Below are 18880 nucleotides of genomic sequence, written 5' to 3'. Positions count from 1 at the left end.
CAAACACACACCTGCAGCTGCACGCAGAGGCTCAGGTAAACGCACACCTGCAGCTGCACGCAGAGGCTCAGGTAAACACACACCTGCACCTGCACGCAGAGGCTCAGGTAAACACACACCTGCAGCTGCACGCAGAGGCTCAGGTAAACACACACCTGCACCTGCACGCAGAGGCTCAGGTAAACACACACCTGCAGCTGCACGCAGAGGCTCAGGTAAACACACACCTGCACGCAGAGGCTCAGGTAAACACACACCTGCAGCTGCACGCAGAGGCTCAGGTAAACGCACACCTGCAGCTGCACACAGAGGCTCAGGTAAACACACACCTGCAGCTGTAGACAGAGGCTCAGGTAAACACACACCTGCAGCTGCACGCAGAGGCTCAGGTAAACACACACCTGCAGCTGCAGACAGAGGCTCAGGTAAACACACACCTGCAGCTGCACGCAGAGGCTCAGGTAAACACACACCTGCAGCTGCAGACAGAGGCTCAGGTAAACACACACCTGCAGCTGCAGACAGAGGCTCAGGTAAACACACACCTGCACGCAGAGGCTCAGGTAAACACACACCTGCAGCTGCAGACAGAGGCTCAGGTAAACACACACCTGCAGCTGCAGACAGAGGCTCAGGTAAACACACACCTGCAGCTGCACGCAGAGGCTCAGGTAAACACACACCTGCAGCTGCAGACAGAGGCTCAGGTAAACGCACACCTGCAGCTGCAGACAGAGGCTCAGGTAAACACACACCTGCAGCTGCTCGCAGAGGCTCAGGTAAACGCACACCTGCAGCTGCACGCAGAGGCTCAGGTAAACACACACCTGCACGCAGAGGCTCAGGTAAACACACACCTGCAGCTGCACGCAGAGGCTCAGGTAAACACACACCTGCAGCTGCACGCAGAGGCTGAGGTAAACACACACCTGCAGCTGCACGCAGAGGCTCAGGTAAACACACACCTGCAGCTGCACGCAGAGGCTCAGGTAAACACACACCTGCACGCAGAGGCTCAGGTAAACACACACCTGCAGCTGCACACAGAGGCTCAGGTAAACACACACCTGCAGCTGCACGCAGAGGCTCAGGTAAACACACACCTGCACGCAGAGGCTCAGGTAAACACACACCTGACTGGACAGCCAAAGTCAACTACAACTCCCAGCATGCATTTAGACACCAAACATCCACTCAATGTTAAAAATGACATCATGAGACAACCTCAGATTTTAGAGCAATTCCCCCGATCATGACCATCTCGAGTATGGCTGAGATTACTGATCAGTTAGGTAACTACTGACCAATGAGGAAACTAGGGCTGGGCGAGTTAACTCGTTAATTATTTAACGCCAATTTATCGCACATTAATGCAGGTTTTTTAAATTATCTTAATTATCTTTTGTGCCTTTTAATGGAAAGTTCAGAGAGACAGGAAGCAAGGGGCAGAGAGAGGGGGAACGACACGCAGCACAGGGCCGTCCGATGTGGGACTCGAACCGGGGCCAGCTGAATCCACTACGCCACGGACCACCCCTGTTTTATTATTTATTTTATTATTGTAAAAGTCTGTTGCTCACAGGCTTTTATTTTGTAAAAGTCTGTCGCTCACAGGCTTTTATTTTGTAAAACTCTGTTGCTCACAGGCTTTTATTTTGTAAAACTCTGTTGCTCACAGGCTTTTATCTTGTAAAAGTCTGCTGCTGTCTGCTGTGGAACAGGAAAAGAAAGTAATCGGCGGATCCACCAAACATGGAGAAGGGTACGGAACTTTTACTCGGCCATTTTCATGTTAAAGTTCTTCCAGATGGCGGAGTGGACAGAACCAAAGTCATCTGTAAACACTGCCAAGTTGAATTGTCTTCTCAGCGTAGTAGTTCCAGTCTAAAATATCACTTAAAGGCAAAACACACAACTGATAGCAGCAAGTCATTCAAGGAAACAGACAGTGGAGCGAGGCTTCTACATAAAAACTACAGAAAGATGCTGATGTTAAAAGTGTGTTTGCACAACAAATGTTATGGCACTTTCATTCATATGGCAGCACATTTAAAATAAAGCTAAATGCTAAAAGCTATACACTACTTTTGGATTCATTTTTGGATTCTGCGTACAAATGCGATTAATCGTGATTAGTCAGGGAAATCATGTGATTAATTAGATTAAACATTTTAATCGTTGCCCAGCCCTAGAGGAAACATTCATCACTCACTGTATCGAGTTCTGATCCAAACGGCTTAAATACGTAGCAGTTCCCACGTGACAAAAGAGAAAATTTGAAAATATTAAACTGAAATAAACTTTTTTTTTGTTTTACTTCTTTTTGTTTTAAAATGTCAAGTTTAAAATTGAATAATAACAAGTTAAAACCGGTTCTGTGTCCAGTCTGCAGCTCAGCACGTACAGAACCTGAACCAGATTCTGGATGGGCTCAGAAATCTGCAGCATCCACCCAGCACAACCGGCCCCCCGCCCCACGGTGACCCCAGCGGCCCCCCGCCCCGCGGTGACCCCAGCGGCCCGCCGTCCCCCCTGAAGGCTCTGACGGAGCAGCTGAAGAGAGGCGGCTCGGGCACACAGACCAGAACCAGAACCGCTGACCTCACTAGCCGGGTGGATCTGGTCCTGAAGGAGTTGCAGAGTCTGAGCACGAAGATCGAGTCCAACCTGCAGCTGCTGCAGCCCTTCGTGTCCTTCCTCAGAGCCGCACAGCAGGTCAGAACCAGAACCAGAACCAGCAGAACCAGCGCTGGTCCGCACATCAGAACTGTGAAGTTTCTGAGATCAGGTTCAACAGGAGCCTCAGTAGAACTCTCACAGAGTTCTGGTGTTCTACCTGTCGTCACTGAGTAAAAACGTTGTGCTCTTTGGTGGCAGTTTGTCACCAGAAGTGATAAAAGTGATGGTGTCCAGTTTACAGGGTGAATATTTGTGGTAATTTCCACCTCAGTCACCAAATCAGCCTTTAATCAACTTAAGGCGAGACACGGCCGGCAAAAACAGTGATTTTTCATGCAGTGGTCAATTTTTAGATTTTGGGCCAGTCTACTCCTTTAATATGTGTTATTTCAAAACATAAATTAAAATGTTTATTTCATCACATTTTGTTTAATCGCAGTAGTACGTTTCGCCCAAATTTACCAAAATGAATTCCCCTATTTAAATCTTTAAATGCCGTTTTCTCAAAATCAGTTTTTTGTATTTTTCCAGTATCAATATCTCAGCCTATGGAGCACCTACTAACACCAAACTTTCCAGGTATACACTTAGCAGTATTCTGAAGATATTTACAGAAGGATTTGTTGATAAATCATTCCTGGACTGATTTATGTGACATTATAATAAAACAATATGGCGCAAATTGATGTTTTTTAGGCTATGGACAGTATATTTTGATTTCCTGGGAAATGAAAGCAGATATCCTGAAATCCCTCTGTAATTTTCTTTTCATTTAGTGTGTAAACAAAATGAAAAAAGAATTTAGCACCTGGCTTTATCACATGTTCAGATCTATCTTCCGGAAATATATGCAAATGTACGCATATTTAATGAGATAATGCCTCATTTGCATAATTAAACATACAAATTTCTAAAACTTGTAATACATTTTTTTTTCATTCTTGTATAAGTAATCAACTGAGGAAGTTTCATGGTGATATCTCTTATTTTAAAATATTACCCTATTCACCTGGAGTGTCCCGCCTTTAAGAACATCTCCAGGATGAAGGGTTTCATGTCCCAAACAGATCAGGAGAAGCTGATTCATGCTTTCATCTCCAACAGACCTGACTACTGTAAAGGTCTTCTGAGTGGTGGGGGTGGGAGAAGTAACATTAAAGAAAATAAAAACAGTAATAAAAATACCCAGATATTTTACAGGTAAAAATAGTTTAGTGTTTATTGTTTAGTTTTCTTTTTGGTGGAATTAAAGGTGAAATTTTACAGTAATCCACAAGTCAAAAGAGAATCTTAAAACAATACCCTAAATAAAACAAAACTCCAAAACAAATAATTACATCTTAAAGTTAGAGAGGGAATTCAAAACTCCAAACAAAACCAAAACTAAAGCAAACAAACCAAGAGGCTTCAAAACCAGTTTTAGTTAAAATAACATAAAACCAAATCACAGGAACTCTTCCAAAAACAACCGAGCTACAAACAGGTTCTGCTAGCCTTCAGAACATACAAAAAAAAAACAGAATCAGTCACCAAATCAGCCTTTCATCAGCTTAAGAACATCTCCAGGATGAAGGGTTTCATGTCCCAAACAGATCAGGAGAAGCTGATTCATGCTTTCATCTCTGTGAGGGACCCAGCTTAATTAAGGACAAAGGAATTAAAAAACTGAGGAACAATTTCAATTTAATAGTTCCAAAAATGAATAAATCCAAAAAAGTCAAATATGAATAACAATTAAATCATCCAGAAAACTAATTTGGGCCCAACTAAAATGAGGTCAGCTAATCGAACACTAACAACACAACCAAAAACTGACCTCCAAACAAAGAACCAAAGGCTGCTCAAATAGGGACGGAGTAACCCAAAGCTGCCACATGAGGGGGCATCATAAAAGGGAAAAATTATAAAATTACCTACAGCAAGATATAAAACATATACAGCAAAACTAACTGTAACTTTAACAAATAATAAGTGAATGTTAAAGTGACAAAATTAAGGAATCTTTGGCTCCCGCTCAGATACAGAACAGATTTTAGAGTTCTGCTACGGTTTAGGTCCAGAACACATGAATGACATGCTGGTGGAGTATAAACCCAGCAGAGCTCTGAGATCTGCTGACTCAGGTCAGATAGTGGAGCCCAGAGTTCAAACTGGACCCTTAGAAGCAGCTTTTAGCTGTTATGCTGCACACAACTGGAACAAACTACCAGCAGAACTGAAATCAGCCCCAACTGTAAGCACCTTTACATCCAGGTTAAAAACATTTCTCTTTGAGTTTATATCTTTCTTTTCCCTCTTCTTTGATTGCTTTTAACTGTGTTTTAATTTTTATTCTATTTTTTTATTCTCTTTAAATTGCTTGTTTTTATGCTGTTCTTTTAAATCTTTTAAAGGCAATTTGAATTTATTTATAGAGCACAATTCATACACAGGGCAATTCAAAGTGCTTCACAGCTACATAAAATCACAAGAAGGCAATAAAATCATTTAAAAAAAAAAAATAATAATAATAATTAAAAAAATATATTAATAATAATAAATATTAAAAACAACAATTTAAAAACCATTAAAAATAATCATTAATTAATTTAAAAGTGAAGAGTGCAGATAAAATACTTTCAGGTGTCATATGCACAGCTAAACAGAACTGTTTTCAGCCTGGATTTAAACATTGTCAGAGTTGAGGCCTGTCTCACATCTTCGGGAAGACTGTTCCAGATTTAGGGGCATAAAACTGAAACGCAGCCTCACCTTGTTTAGTCCTGACTCTGGGCACCCGCAGGAGACCCCTCCCTGGGGCAGGAGACCCCTCCCTGAGGCAGGAGACCCCTCCATGGGGCAGCAGACCCCTCCCTGAGGCAGGAGACCCCTCCCTTGGGTTCTCAGAGCCCGAGTTGGTTCATATGGCTCTAACATGTCAGAGATGTACTTTGGTGCTGGACCATGAAGAGACTTGAGCTGTTTTAAAGTCTATTCTCTGAGCGACAGGAAGCCAGTGCAGAGACCTGAGCACTGGACTAATATGGTCGTATTTCCTGGTTCTGGTCAGGACTCGAGCAGCAGCGTTCTGGATGTACTGCAGCTGTCTTACAGCCCGTTTAGAGCCCAGTGAGCAGGCCGTTACAGTAGTCTAACCTGCTGGAGACAAACGCATGGATCAGTCTCTCTAAGTCTGGTTTAGACACTATTCCTTTGATTCTGCCAATGTTTTTTAGATGGTAAAAAGCTGCTGATGTTACAGATTTAATGTGGCTGTTAAAGTTCAGGTCTGAGTCCAATATTACCCCGAGATTTCTAACTTGATAGTTAGGTTTAAGAGAGAGAGTCTCAAGGTGACTGATAACACTTTCTCTTTGTTTCTGTGGGCCACAGACAATGATTTCAGTTTTGTCTGAGTTTAGCTGGAGGAAACAGTTTTGCATCCACACACTGATCTGTTCGATGCAGCGACACAGTGTATCTACAGGCCCGTGTTCTCCTGCCTGTGGTATGAAATGCGCTGTATAAATAAAGATGCCTTGAATGCTGTTTTACTGTGAGCTGTCTGAGCCTCAGAGCTGACGGTATCTGGGCTGTGCTCTGATGGTGCTCTGCAGGTGGAGGAGGAGATGGAGGAGCTGAGGGAGATGCACAGGAGGAGACCAGGAGAAGAGGAGGAGGAGGAAGATGGTCAAACTGAAGCGGAGACCTGCTGTCAGGAAGCTCTGCGGAGGGTCCTCGGTGCTCAGGAGCTCGGAAACGACTGCCTCCGTGCCGTTACCATGGTAACCAGTGTGTTGGGAATCGGTTCCGGTTTCATCAGGTTGGGTCAGGTGACGTGAGACCGGATGACGTGCTCGTGTCTGACAGACGATTTTTTTTACAGATGAAGAACACGAATGTCTCCCCAGAGACACGGAATGCACCTTTAACTCTGAAAGTAAAGCGCGAAATGATCCGAGCGTGTTGCTGTCGTATTTATACGGATCATCAATGATCTGTGCTTCATGTGGACGGCATGATGTCTGATGAGATAACCAGGGCTGGGCAACGATTAAAATGTTTAATCTAATTAATCACATGATTTCCCTGATTAATCACAATTAATCGCATTTGAACGCAGAATCCCAAAATGAATCCAAAAGTAGTGTATAGCTTTTAGCATTTAGCTTTATTTTAAATGTGCTGCCATATGAATGAAAGTGCCATAACATTTGTTGTGCAAACACACTTTTAACATCAGCATCTTTCTGTAGTTTTTATGTAGAAGCCTCGCTCCACTGTCTGTTTCCTTGAATGACTTGCTGCTATCAGTTGTGTGTTTTGCCTTTAAGTGATATTTTAGACTGGAACTACTACGCTGAGAAGACAATTCAACTTGGCAGAGTTTACAGATGACTTTGGTTCTGTCGACTCCGCCGTCTGGAAGAACTTTAACATGAAAATGGCCGAGTAAAAGTTCCGTACCCTTCTCCATGTTTGGTGGATCCAAAGATTACTTTCTTTTCCTGTTCCACAGCAGACAGCAGCATACTTTTACAGAATAAAAGCCTGTGAGCGACAGACTTTTACAAAATAAAAGCCACAGACTTTTACAATAATAAAAGCCTGTGAGCAACAGACTTTTACAAAATAAAAGCATATGAGCGGCAGACTTTTACAAAATAAAAGCCTGTGGGAAACAGACTTTTACAATTTTTTTTAATTATTATTTTTCTAAATGAAGAAATAATAATAATAAACATGCGTTAATGTGCAATAAAATATTTATCGACGTTAAATAATTAACGCGATCGTAACGAGTTAACTCGCCCAGCCCTAGAGATAACATAATAAAATGAGATTATCAGAGTGTGACGAGGTCAGAAGATCTTTATAATGTTGAATAAATGTAGAATAAATGATGTTCCTGTAACATAAAGTGGATGAAGTTAAACGCGTGGAGCCTCGGGTCTGCTCTGACTCTGTCTCAGGTCTCTGGCTCCGGGCTGAACCTGCAGGCGGCGCTGTCGGTGCTGCAGCAGGTGATGCAGCGACTGGACAAAACCAAACAGGAAGTGGACGAGCTGCAAGCCGCGCGGCGGATCCGGGTCCAGCAGCAGCAAGAGGACGTGCAGTTCTGCAGGAGATACCAGGACAGGCTGACCAAGGTAGGGAGCCCACGCCGTGGCGTCCGCTCGGGGCAGGAAGGAGTGTAACAGCTGTGTGTTCTCAGGCCCTGCAGGACCTGAACTGTGTCTCTGAGCTGCTGGACTCCTGCACTCTGATGGACCTGGGCTCAGACCTGCAGACCTCCAAGCTGCAGGAGAGCTTCAGGAGGGCCAGACCCCATTTCAGCGTAAGTTCTGTGGACTGTGGGAGGTACTGATGAAGAAGATGTGAAATGTTAGCAGTCTGATACAAGTTGATGGAACTTTGTGGTTCTGAGACTGTGAACACTCAATGAGACTCCTTATTGTGTCTAATGGATTCTGGATGGGGTGGAATAGACCTTCAGGGCTATTAGGACTGGGAGTTCTGGAATTCCTGTCCCATAAGGACCAGTTTCCCCACTGGGACTGAAGCCAGTGCAGTGGCACCATTGGTAGTCGTCCTGAGGGACTGGAAGTACTGCGGACTGTAGTGGGAAGACTGGGAACTGTGGACGGTTGGTGGACTCGGGTCTTATGGGACAGCGGTTTATCATATAGATTTATATCATATATAAATATATTAGGGCTGAGCGAGTTAACTCGTTATGATCGCGTTAACGCGTTAATTATTTAACGCTGATAAATATTTTACCGTTCATTAAAGCTGCCGTCGGCAACTTTTTTTTAGTCATATTAGCTTGAACTGTCATGGGATTCTGGAAGTAGAATATTAAATAGGCTGTTTAGGAAAAATCCCGAATTCTGTAGCTCCCTCTGAAGCCTGTAATCGTGCTTGCAAAACTCGAGCGCTCCCGGCTGTTTTTAACCAATCACGTTAGGTTTATTATTGATCTATTATCTGAGCAGAACAGTCACCAACCATGCTGAGCGTGAGTCCGCCCCCAGCTTGTGTACGCGCACACTGGTGTGAACTCACGTGCACAACCTCGTCCACAGAGGGGGAGGGGCCTGAAAGTTGTATCAGTTCGAATTTTCCGACTTAAGACTCGGAATTTTGAAAACCTGCCGACTGCAGCTTTAAAGAATGTTTTATTTTATTATTTTTTAAATAATAATTTAAAGAGAGACAGAAAGCAGGAAGCAGAGAGAGGGGGAACAACACGCAGCACAGGGCCGTCCGATGCGGGACTTGAACCGGGGCCAGCTGCAGCGAGGACTATAGCCTCTGTACATGGGGCGGCTGCTCAGCCCACTACGCCACAACCCCCCCCGTTTTATTATTTATTTTATTTTGTAAAAGTCTGTTACTCACAGGCTTTTATTTTGTAAAAGTCTGCTGCTCACAGGCTTTTATTCTGTAAAAGTCTGCTGCTCACAGGCTTTTATTCTGTAAAAGTCTGCTGCTCACAGGCTTTTATTTTGTAAAAGTCTGCTGCTCACAGGCTTTTATTCTGTAAAAGTCTGCTGCTCACAGGCTTTTATTTTGTAAAAGTCTGCTGCTGTCTGCTGTGGAACCGGAAAAGAAAGTAATCGGTGGATCCACCAAACATGGAGAAGGGTACGGAACTTTTACTCGGCCATTTTCATTTTAAAGTTCTTCCAGACGGCGGAGTCGACAGAACCAAAGTCATCTGTAAACACTGCCAAGTTGAATTGTCTTCTCAGCGTAGTAGTTCCAGTCTAAAATATCACTTAAAGGCAAAACACACAACTGATAGCAGCAAGTCATTCAAGGAAACAGACAGTGGTGCGAGGCTTCTACATAAAAACTACAGAAAGATGCTGATGTTAAAAGTGTGTTTGCACAACAAATGTTATGGCACTTTCATTCATATGGCAGCACATTTAAAATAAAGCTAAATGCTAAAAGCTATACGCTACTTTTGGATTCATTTTTGGATTCTGCGTACAAATGCGATTAATCAGGGAAATCATGTGATTAATTATAGATTAAACATTTTAATCACTGCCCAGCCCTAAAATATATATTTGTGACAGCGAATTTTAATATTTATTCTTTTAACCACTCTTATAGCAGTGAAAGTAACCTGGACCTGTGAAACTGCTGGGTCTGGGATTCTGAAGTACACTGGAATGAGACTCTGATTCCTCCTCAGTTTGCTCGTTGCTCTCTTTTCTGCAGCAACTGGACGATGAGGTGGAGGACATGGGGAGGAGCTGGGGGAGTCTGAGAGGAGTCCAGGACCGGGTGGAGGAGGGGGGAGCAGTGAGGGAGGAGGACCTGTCGGAGCTGCAGAAGCTCCATCACACCGTGAAGCAAAAGATCCAACAGAGCGAGTCGATCCTGGAGCGAACCAGCAGCTTCCACCACACAGCCCAACAGGTGAGAACCCGTAAAACCCACCGGATCTCCGGCCCGGCTCCCTCTGAGTCCTCATCAGTGCCGACACCTCGTTCATCTTATCTACCAAAGAGCTCACGTTCTGCATCAGAAGGCTCGACAAGAGTTAAGAGGATCCACGGTGACGAATGTGCAGGTTCAGGAGTAAAACGCATGAAAAACAGAAGGCTGGAACTCAAGCAATCAGTCTTTTTACACGTTTCTGTCTAAACTTAGTTAGTTTAGACATTTTTTTTATTTTTAACTGATGTTTTTATTTGACATATACATGCATACAAACACAAACTCAACAAACACAGAGGGGATGTATATTATATGCAGTTATACTCGCTTTAAAAGTCCTTTCTCTCACTTTTTTTTTTCCTCCACTGACTAGATCTTTGTAAATGTCAGTCACTGTTTTGCACCTTTGCGTAAGTTTTCCGTTAATCCAATCCTCTTCATCGCTCTATAAGCCCTAACGAGCATTCTGCGTTAATGAGTGCTTTACAAGTGAGAAAAACAACCATACAGAGTACGAGTCATTCACAGGTGAGAGCATCAACAATACAAAAAGAAAAAGAAAGAACCTACTCTCCTGTAATGAATAAAAAAATAAATAAGAAAAACAAGAATATATATATATATATATTCTTGTTTTTCTTATTTATTTTTATATATAAAATTATATTTATAAAATCCGCTATTATATTATATAATATAATATGATTATAATGATATAATTATAAAAATATATATATATATATATCTTATTTTTTTTTAATTTATTTTTTTATATATATATATATGAGGTAACTAGAGTCCCGGCATTGCCTGTACTAATAATGACCATCTTTTATCAAACATGTCTTTTTTTTCCATGATAAACACGTTTTTTACCCCGTCTCTCCATTGCATGATGCCTGGAGGCTGTGGTCTCAACCAGGAAGCTGTTATAGCCTTCTCTGCTATCAGCAGCAGGATTCTCAGTAAATATTTAGAGCTCTTATCTGTCATACCGTCGGGGGGGGGGGGTTATCTCAAAGAACAAACGGCCCCCTTACTCTGTTCAGGATCTTAGATAACAAAGAGGTAGCCCCTTTACGATCCCCTGAGCTAAACTCCCCAGGAAGTAGTAATAATAATAATAATGATAATAATAATATATTTTATTTATAAAGCACTTTACATCAATTTAATGACCTCAAGTGTCAACCATAAACCTCCTCCTGATGAATTTAGAACCTGTTTCCCTTAAATGACCAAACAAAAGGATCACAGGGTGTACGGGGTCATAGAGAAGTCAACGGACTTTTAAAACCATATGGGCAGAAAATAATTTCCCATCTCACCTTTTTGTTGTGTGTTGTCTGGTTCCAGCTGGAGGTGACGCTCCGGTCGGAGCCCACTGACCCTCCCACCGGTTCCACGGGTCCATGCAGATCCGCTGAGGCACAGCAGCAGATCCAGAACCTGCTTCGAACCACTTCGACGCTGAAGACGGACATCTGCACCGCCGTCACACACAGCGTATGAATGCACGCACACACTTACTTTTAAACAGTCGTGTTTTTACTCCACATCGTCCTCTGATGAGTGCTGTCAGTACTGGGTGGTGTTCAGTAACGGGAGCTGCTCTTCCTGCTGTGTCAGGGTTGGACAGGTTTCCAGGTGGAGCAGCTGGATGCTCGTCTGCGCTCCCTGGACTCTCTCTGCGGGTCGTGGCTGAACGAAGCGGCTCGACGTGAAGAGAAGCTGCGCAGAGAGCAGCTGACCCGCCTGCTGCATGGCGACATCAGCCAGGTGAGAGCGAGGCAGGAGCAGCTCAGCTCCTTCCCGACAAAATGCTCATTCAGTCAGAACTGTGTGGTCAGAAGTTTGGGAGAAGAATGAAAGTTTCTGAGAGAATAATATGAAATGTTGATATCATCAACATTTGAATTGGAGTTTATTGTCGATCTCAGATCATTTATTGAGCACTTTTAGCTTCTTTTGGGAAACGTGTTAAAAGTCGTAATGCTCCAAAGATGTAGTTGATGTATTTTCAGCCTTAAAGGTGACATATTGTGTAAAACTCCTTCTTCCTGTTCCTGGGAGCATATATCAGGGCGCCTGAGGTCACCAGCAGGTGTAAAACTCCTTCTTCCTGTTCCTGGGAGCATATATCAGGGCGTCTGAGGTCACCAGCAGGTGTAAAACTCCTTCTTCCTGTTCCTGGGAGCATATATCAGGGCGTCTGAGGTCACCAGCAGGTGTAAAACTCCTTCTTCCTGTTCCTGGGAGCATATATCAGGGCGTCTGAGGTCACCAGCAGGTGTAAAACTCCTTCTTCCTGTTCCTGGGAGCATATATCAGGGCGTCTGAGTCTTCGGGTTGTTCTTCAGCACAGTGACCAGCAGGGGGAGCTGCACATATATATCCTCATTATTACTGATAATTTAAACATGGCTTCATTCTAAAAGTGTTATTCTTTCATTATCATCTGTGAAGGGGAAATATCAGAGTGAGTGAATTAATCGTCCCCCTTTTTATGTTCTCAGTCAGCTTTTCTTACATTTTGGACCAAAAACAGAAAGTTTCTGTGATAAAGAAGCTGTAGAAGCTGCTACATGTTGAAATAAAGTGACACAATCAGCTCTAAAAATCTAAGAAATATGTTTTAATGTTCTTCTCAGTTTAGATATTTTTGGTATTGAACACTAAAAAACATAATTAGGTGTAATTTTACTTCTCTGTGTTGACATTTATGGACATTTATTAAAATCGGGGCTCATTTAAATTCACTGCATTACGTTAGATAGAAATAATATGTAATTACTTTAATATGATTATTAAACTGAGGAAGATGCATCATGTTATCTGCAGTCAGAATCTAACTGGAAATAATCTGTTTTATTATCAACACAAACCAAATTTGCACTTTGAATCACCTTTTTAAAGGGAGTTTTAATGTTATTTAAAAATGAATAACTGAAAATAAGACTTATTTCTACACATGTTCTGCTTCCTCTGAAGATAAATAGTTATAAAACTGTGAGATTATTAAAAGAATCTCAATCAGGTGGTCTCCAGTGACCTGAGAGGAAGCCCGACTCCTCCGTCACCGTCAGGTTTTACAGGTTCAATTCATTTTTATTTATATAGCGCCAAATACAACAAATGTCATCTCAAAGCACTTAAAAAATAAAGTCCAATTCAAGCCAATTGGAATTCAATTCATCGTAATCATAATTATTATCAAAATAATTCAATTAATTCATATAGAGCCAATTCAAAAAGTTTCATAAACACGAGTTGATGACCACAATAATGTCACATATACATAAAGAGAGTAAAGTGAGGAAAGGTGTGACAGATGAGGCCCCCCAGCAGGCTGGGCCTATAGCAGCTTAACTATGGGATGTGTCAGGATCACCTGAGCCATCCCTAACTATAAGCTTTATCAGAAAGGAAAGTTTTAAGCCTGGTCTTAAAAGTGGAAAGGGTGTCTGCTTCCCGGACACTTACTGGCAGCTTATTCCACAAGAGAGGGGCCTGATAACTGAAGGCTCTGCCTCCCAAACTGGCAGCTGGTTCCACAGAGAGGGGCCTGATAACTGAAGGCTCTGCCTCCCAAACTGGCAGCTGGTCCCACAGAGAGGGGCCTGATAACTGAAGGCTGTGCCTCCCAAACTGGCAGCTGGTTCCTCAGAGAGGGGCCTGATAACTGAAGGCTCTGCCTCCCAAACTGGCAGCTGGTTCCACAGAGAGGGGCCTGATAACTGAAGGCTCTGCCTCCCAAACTGGCAGCTGGTTCCACAGAGAGGGGCCTGATAACTGAAGGCTCTGCCTCCCAAACTGGCAGCTGGTTCCACAGAGAGGGGCCTGATAACTGAAGGCTCTGCCTCCCAAACTGGCAGCTGGTTCCACAGAGAGGGGCCTGATAACTGAAGGCTCTGCCTCCTATACTGGCAGCTGGTTCCACAGAGAGGGGCCTGATAACTGAAGGCTCTGCCTCCTATACTGGCAGCTGGTTCCACAGAGAGGGGCCTGATAACTGAAGGCTCTGCCTCCCAAACTGGCAGCTGGTTCCACAGAGAGGGGCCTGATAACTGAAGGCTCTGCCTCCCAAACTGGCAGCTGGTTCCACAGAGAGGGGCCTGATAACTGAAGGCTCTGCCTCCCAAACTGGCAGCTGGTTCCACAGAGAGGGGCCTGATAACTGAAGGCTCTGCCTCCCAAACTGGCAGCTGGTTCCACAGAGAGGGGCCTGATAACTGAAGGCTCTGTGAGATCTTTAAGATACGATGGTGCAACATGTGACGGAGGATTCGGCCAATCACAGGCCTCCTCTCAGGTGTTTCTCAGGACAGGTGAGTTCTGGAGTCAGACGTGATCAGAGGGGTTGTAGCGAGAGAAGAGTTTGAGTGTTGTTGATTGGAATCTATTTTGGGTGCTTATGAAACACAATCACATGCCCCTATAAGTGCTGGTGTGGTGGGCGGGGCCTGTGGTATGGGGGCGTGGCCTGTGGTGTGGGGGCGGGGCCTGTGGTGGGGTGGGCGGGGTTTCATGGCAGAAAACAAGTGAAAGCTGACTTTTATCTCATAACTGTTGCTTGTGTGGAGTGGTTTTCCTCCCACGCCACAGATCTGTAGAAACTTTTCCTGAAAGCGACGTATGAAACACGATGAAAGCCTTCCGTCTGACGGCCGACTGCGATCTGCAGCAGCTGCTCGCTCGGTTCGTTCAGAGGCTAATTATAACCCGAGTCAGCCGGACGCTTTTAGATTTCACTGGGGGGCCATAAAGTGTGTGGATGGCAGCAGAAACTGGAGCCCGAGCTTTGCTCTGTCACAGCGGAGCCGCCGGAGGAGGTGGCCGAGCTCTGAAAACAGTTCTCATGATGGTGGGAACACAGCTGACTCATGGGGGAAATAAGATGGCCGTCTTTGGTCCGCAGATAGAACTGTTTTTAAACGGAACAGAAAAGATATTTCATTCTCATTTCCACAACAATTAAAACTTGAGGCAGTATTAATAAGACCCGATATTCCACCAGTCACACATCTCCCCTTCATCACTGAAAGGTGTCACCCCCCCCCCCCCCAAAAAAAAAGTCTTACCCCCACCAACACAACAATTATTATATTATTATTATTTATATCATATTATTATATTATTTTATATATTATTATATTATTTGTATTATTTTATTATATATTAATCTTAAATACAAAAAAAGGTACAAAAATATACCACATGCAGCTAACAAAATGCCATGTTAATGTATATTAGAAGTTATTTAAGTTATTTAATTTAGCATATAGCTCATAACAATAAAAATAATCCAGTCGGGACTTCTTGTTGTGTTGCAAACACAAACTACACCAGGTTGCCTTTGGGTGAAATTCGCTGCATGACATGATGCCTCAATTCTTATTCTATTTCAGTAAAACTAAAAATCAAACACAGCCGTGGCTAATAGCAACATGTTAGCAAGAGGCTAACAGATAGCCTATAGCCTACGTCAGTCATAGAAATCTGCATCCCTTTATCTTCTGCCCGTTTCTCCTCTTCTTCTCTTTCTAAACTTCTTTGGTCTTTCCCCATGATGATGATCCATGATGACTCCACATTATTACCTTTGCTTTTCCCATTAACACCGCCCGTTCACCCGTCAATCAACCGGAGTCACGTGACGTAAACACATTCACGTAGATGGCTGCATAGATTTTTTTCAATTTTTTTTACAGTTTTCAACATAACCCAGTTAATTACATGAAGGTATATGGGTCTATGTTCATTTTAGGAATGAAATACAGTTTATTTGGATTGGAAGCAGCTTGTGTTGTGGCCTGGGATCAGTCTACCCCCCCCTCCTGTATGACTCAGCAGCAAGTTGACGTGACAATGAGGCCCAGAGTCCACTCCACTAAGTTGACATGGAAATGAGCGGTAGTCTAGAACAGTTGTTCCCAAACCTTTCCATGCCAAGGCCCCCAAACAGTATTAGCTTCTGGCCCTTTGCAAACCACAGACAATGCTACAAAATATATAAAGAAACATCAACTTTTAGAACGTATTTTCTTTCTTTGCTTCACTGACAGTAGCTCGCCGTGTGAATGCAGCCTGACTAAATGCTCTTCTTTACGTCAGAAGAAGTCGACCGTTTTTTCGGACTCTGACGGATGTTTTTGTATCAAGTGACGCTGAAGTTTCGAACGTTTTAAACGCTCATTTGAGAGGGTCTCCAGACAGAGGACGCATTTTTCTGTACGGCTGTAAAGCCAAACTTAATGTATGCTGCCTCATACTTTCTGATTTTAGTCGGCCAGTTCTTTCAGTCTCTTCCAAGTCAAAAATCTGTCCATTTTGGCTAAGCTAGCTACACGCTAGCTTGAGGAGCAGAGCAGCTTCAGAACAGGCGCAAACCGCCAGGTCTACCATGTTTTGACTGGCAGCCAATCAGAAAGACAAGCATGGCAAACAACATTTCCATATGATATATTATTTTAAATTGTATTTTACAATACTGATTTAAAAAAATGAGACAATTTTTTATGTTTAAAAAAAATTAATTAAATTTTTTTATTTTTGCATTTTTTTCTTATCTTCACTCAAATTTTCTGAGGCCCCCCTGGTGGCCCCCACTTTGAAAACCACTGCTTTATGGAACTTCTGGAAAAGATTTGGTACTTTTTGTCGGGGTCTCATTTCCTTGATGAGCTTTATGGTTGTTTAATGTCCTGAGAGCCCTCAGTGGTTCCTGTCTGAGCTCCTGGTGCCACTTTAAGGCGCTTCAGGTGAAGTCACTGTTCCCTCATGACTCATTCTGCAGATAAATGTGACCTTTGTCTTTTTAGAGCTCCTCCCTCTGACTCATCCCGGGTTTCCCCGGCCCCCCCCTCCGCCTCGGTGTTGGAAGATCGGTGCGACCCGCCGGGCCTCTGCTCTGTTCAGACGGAGGCCGCCGTCTCGCTCAGCTGCCCTCAGCTGACAGATCCGCCACCCGACACCTTCCATCCGAGGCAGAAATGTCCTGCTGCTCTAAAAATAAATCCGCTCAAAGCTCCATCTGGAAGCAGCTACATCAACAACAAGCTGAGCAGAACCCTGTTATGATTAGGGATGGGAATCGAAAACCGGTTCTTGTTGAGAACCGGTTCCCAGTGTTTCAATTCCTTGGAATCGTTCGGCGATTTTGCAAACGATTCCCTTATCGATTCCAGTGGGCGCGAATGACGTCACCACGCAGCGTTGCGTGGCGAGTCCAGCGCAGCCAGCAGCCAGCAGTAAACATGGCGCCCAAGCGGTACAAACGCTCGAAAGTTTGGTTACACATCCCTAAAAAAGACGACAACAAGGCAACTTGCAAAGTGAATATTTCACCAAAGGGAGGAAATACTACCAACATGCAATAACTATGAATGAATGTCGCGTTTTCGATCTGCTCCGGACTAACGTTGGTGAATCTGAACCCAGCAACGTTAGCAGCGTTAGCATGTCCTCGGCTAACACTGCAGGTCACTAACTAACTAACAAACACTGCCTATCATGTTAGCACCATTTGCCTCATTGTAAAAGCTGCTGTTAGTAACGGTTAAGGTTAAATGAATGCCTTCTCAGGCATTACATTTAGATGAAATCATGAGAGACAGAGCCTGACTGGCTCAGAGCCAGAGGCTGGTGGTACTACCCCCAGTTCACCTCTACCTCCAGCTTCTCCTTTCACCAGAGCAGGAAGAGTTAAATTACCCAGGCCAGGATAGACCAATGTGGACCTCACCGTTGTTGGGTTTGTGAGGTCATGACTCGTGTTACTTCTAAACTAAACAAAGTTGATGCTAATCGACCGGTTTGTTGTCCTTTTTCTCCAAATGAGAATCGATAAGGGAACCGACAAAGAACCGAATCGTTAAGCAGAAAATGGAACTTATCAATTCCCATCCCTAGCCAGCAACAGCTGGCTTCATCCTCTGGAGCCTGTGAATGTCCACACGACATCCAGATGTTGTTGAGCTGCTTCAGAGGTGCCAGCAGAATCCTCCTGACTGCAGTGACTAATGAAAAGAAAACTGAGGTTTACTGTTAAATGCTCCGGAGGCGGAGCCGTGGTCTGATCCCTGACCTGCTGTCAGAGGCCGAGCAGCTGCAGACACCATTTATTTCCACATGTTGGGGCTGGATATCCAGCAGGTTTTCAGATTGTATCTGAACTGCACTGCACTGTGCAGAAGAAGAAACTCAGTCTGCTTCATTTATGAAGCGCAGTTAAAACAACCCAACATGAAGGGACGAGAAGAGTAAAACAAGTGGATCAGGAAACATCAGGAAACATCAGTGATGGCTGTTAAAGGGACACAAAGGCCGCATTCGGACAGAGCAGTTCTAAGAACGCAGTTCTAATAACCGCCCTTCCCCAGGGGGAACTGTTTCAGTTTGCATTCCCACATGAGTCGGGACCTTGATTCAATTAATTTTTATTTATATAGCGCCAAATACAACAAATGTCATCTCAAGGCACTTAGATAATAAAGTCCAATTCAAGCCAATTGGAATTCAATTAATTGTAATCATAATTATTCATAAAATAATCCAATTCGTTCATATAGAGCCAATTCAAAAACAATTTCCTAGCTAAGGAAACCAACAGACATGACAAGGGGCGGAGCTACCAACCACCAAACAGCTCCGTCAGATGTGTTGCTATGGAACCCAGAACAGACCCAGCTGAGGAGAAGGAGCTGAAATGGTCCCTAGTTCCCGAGGGCGATGGTCCCTAGTTCCCGAGGGCGATGGTCCCTAG

The 18880-nt window shown here is 43.7% G+C and overlaps 1 protein-coding gene across 1 annotated transcript in view; it reads left to right on the top strand.

The window, feature by feature from the left end:
- The first annotated feature begins 2602 nt into the window (after window positions 1–2602).
- The window catches only part of LOC142396985 (uncharacterized), a 28389-nt gene continuing 12111 nt past the window's right edge, over window positions 2603–18880 (top strand). The window contains exons 1-7 of the mRNA XM_075480304.1: window positions 2603–2715; window positions 6276–6443; window positions 7632–7808; window positions 7874–7996; window positions 9895–10095; window positions 11473–11622; window positions 11746–11895. Coding sequence (XP_075336419.1) covers window positions 6288–6443; window positions 7632–7808; window positions 7874–7996; window positions 9895–10095; window positions 11473–11622; window positions 11746–11895 — 957 coding nt within the window. The 5' untranslated portion in view covers window positions 2603–2715; window positions 6276–6287. The remainder of the gene's footprint in view (window positions 2716–6275; window positions 6444–7631; window positions 7809–7873; window positions 7997–9894; window positions 10096–11472; window positions 11623–11745; window positions 11896–18880) is intronic.

The sequence above is a fragment of the Odontesthes bonariensis genome, chromosome 12, assembly GCF_027942865.1.
Source record: "Odontesthes bonariensis isolate fOdoBon6 chromosome 12, fOdoBon6.hap1, whole genome shotgun sequence".
NCBI lineage: Eukaryota > Metazoa > Chordata > Actinopteri > Atheriniformes > Atherinopsidae > Odontesthes > Odontesthes bonariensis.
Note: the sequence above shows the minus strand (reverse complement) of the source record. Positions and strands in the feature narration are given on the sequence as shown.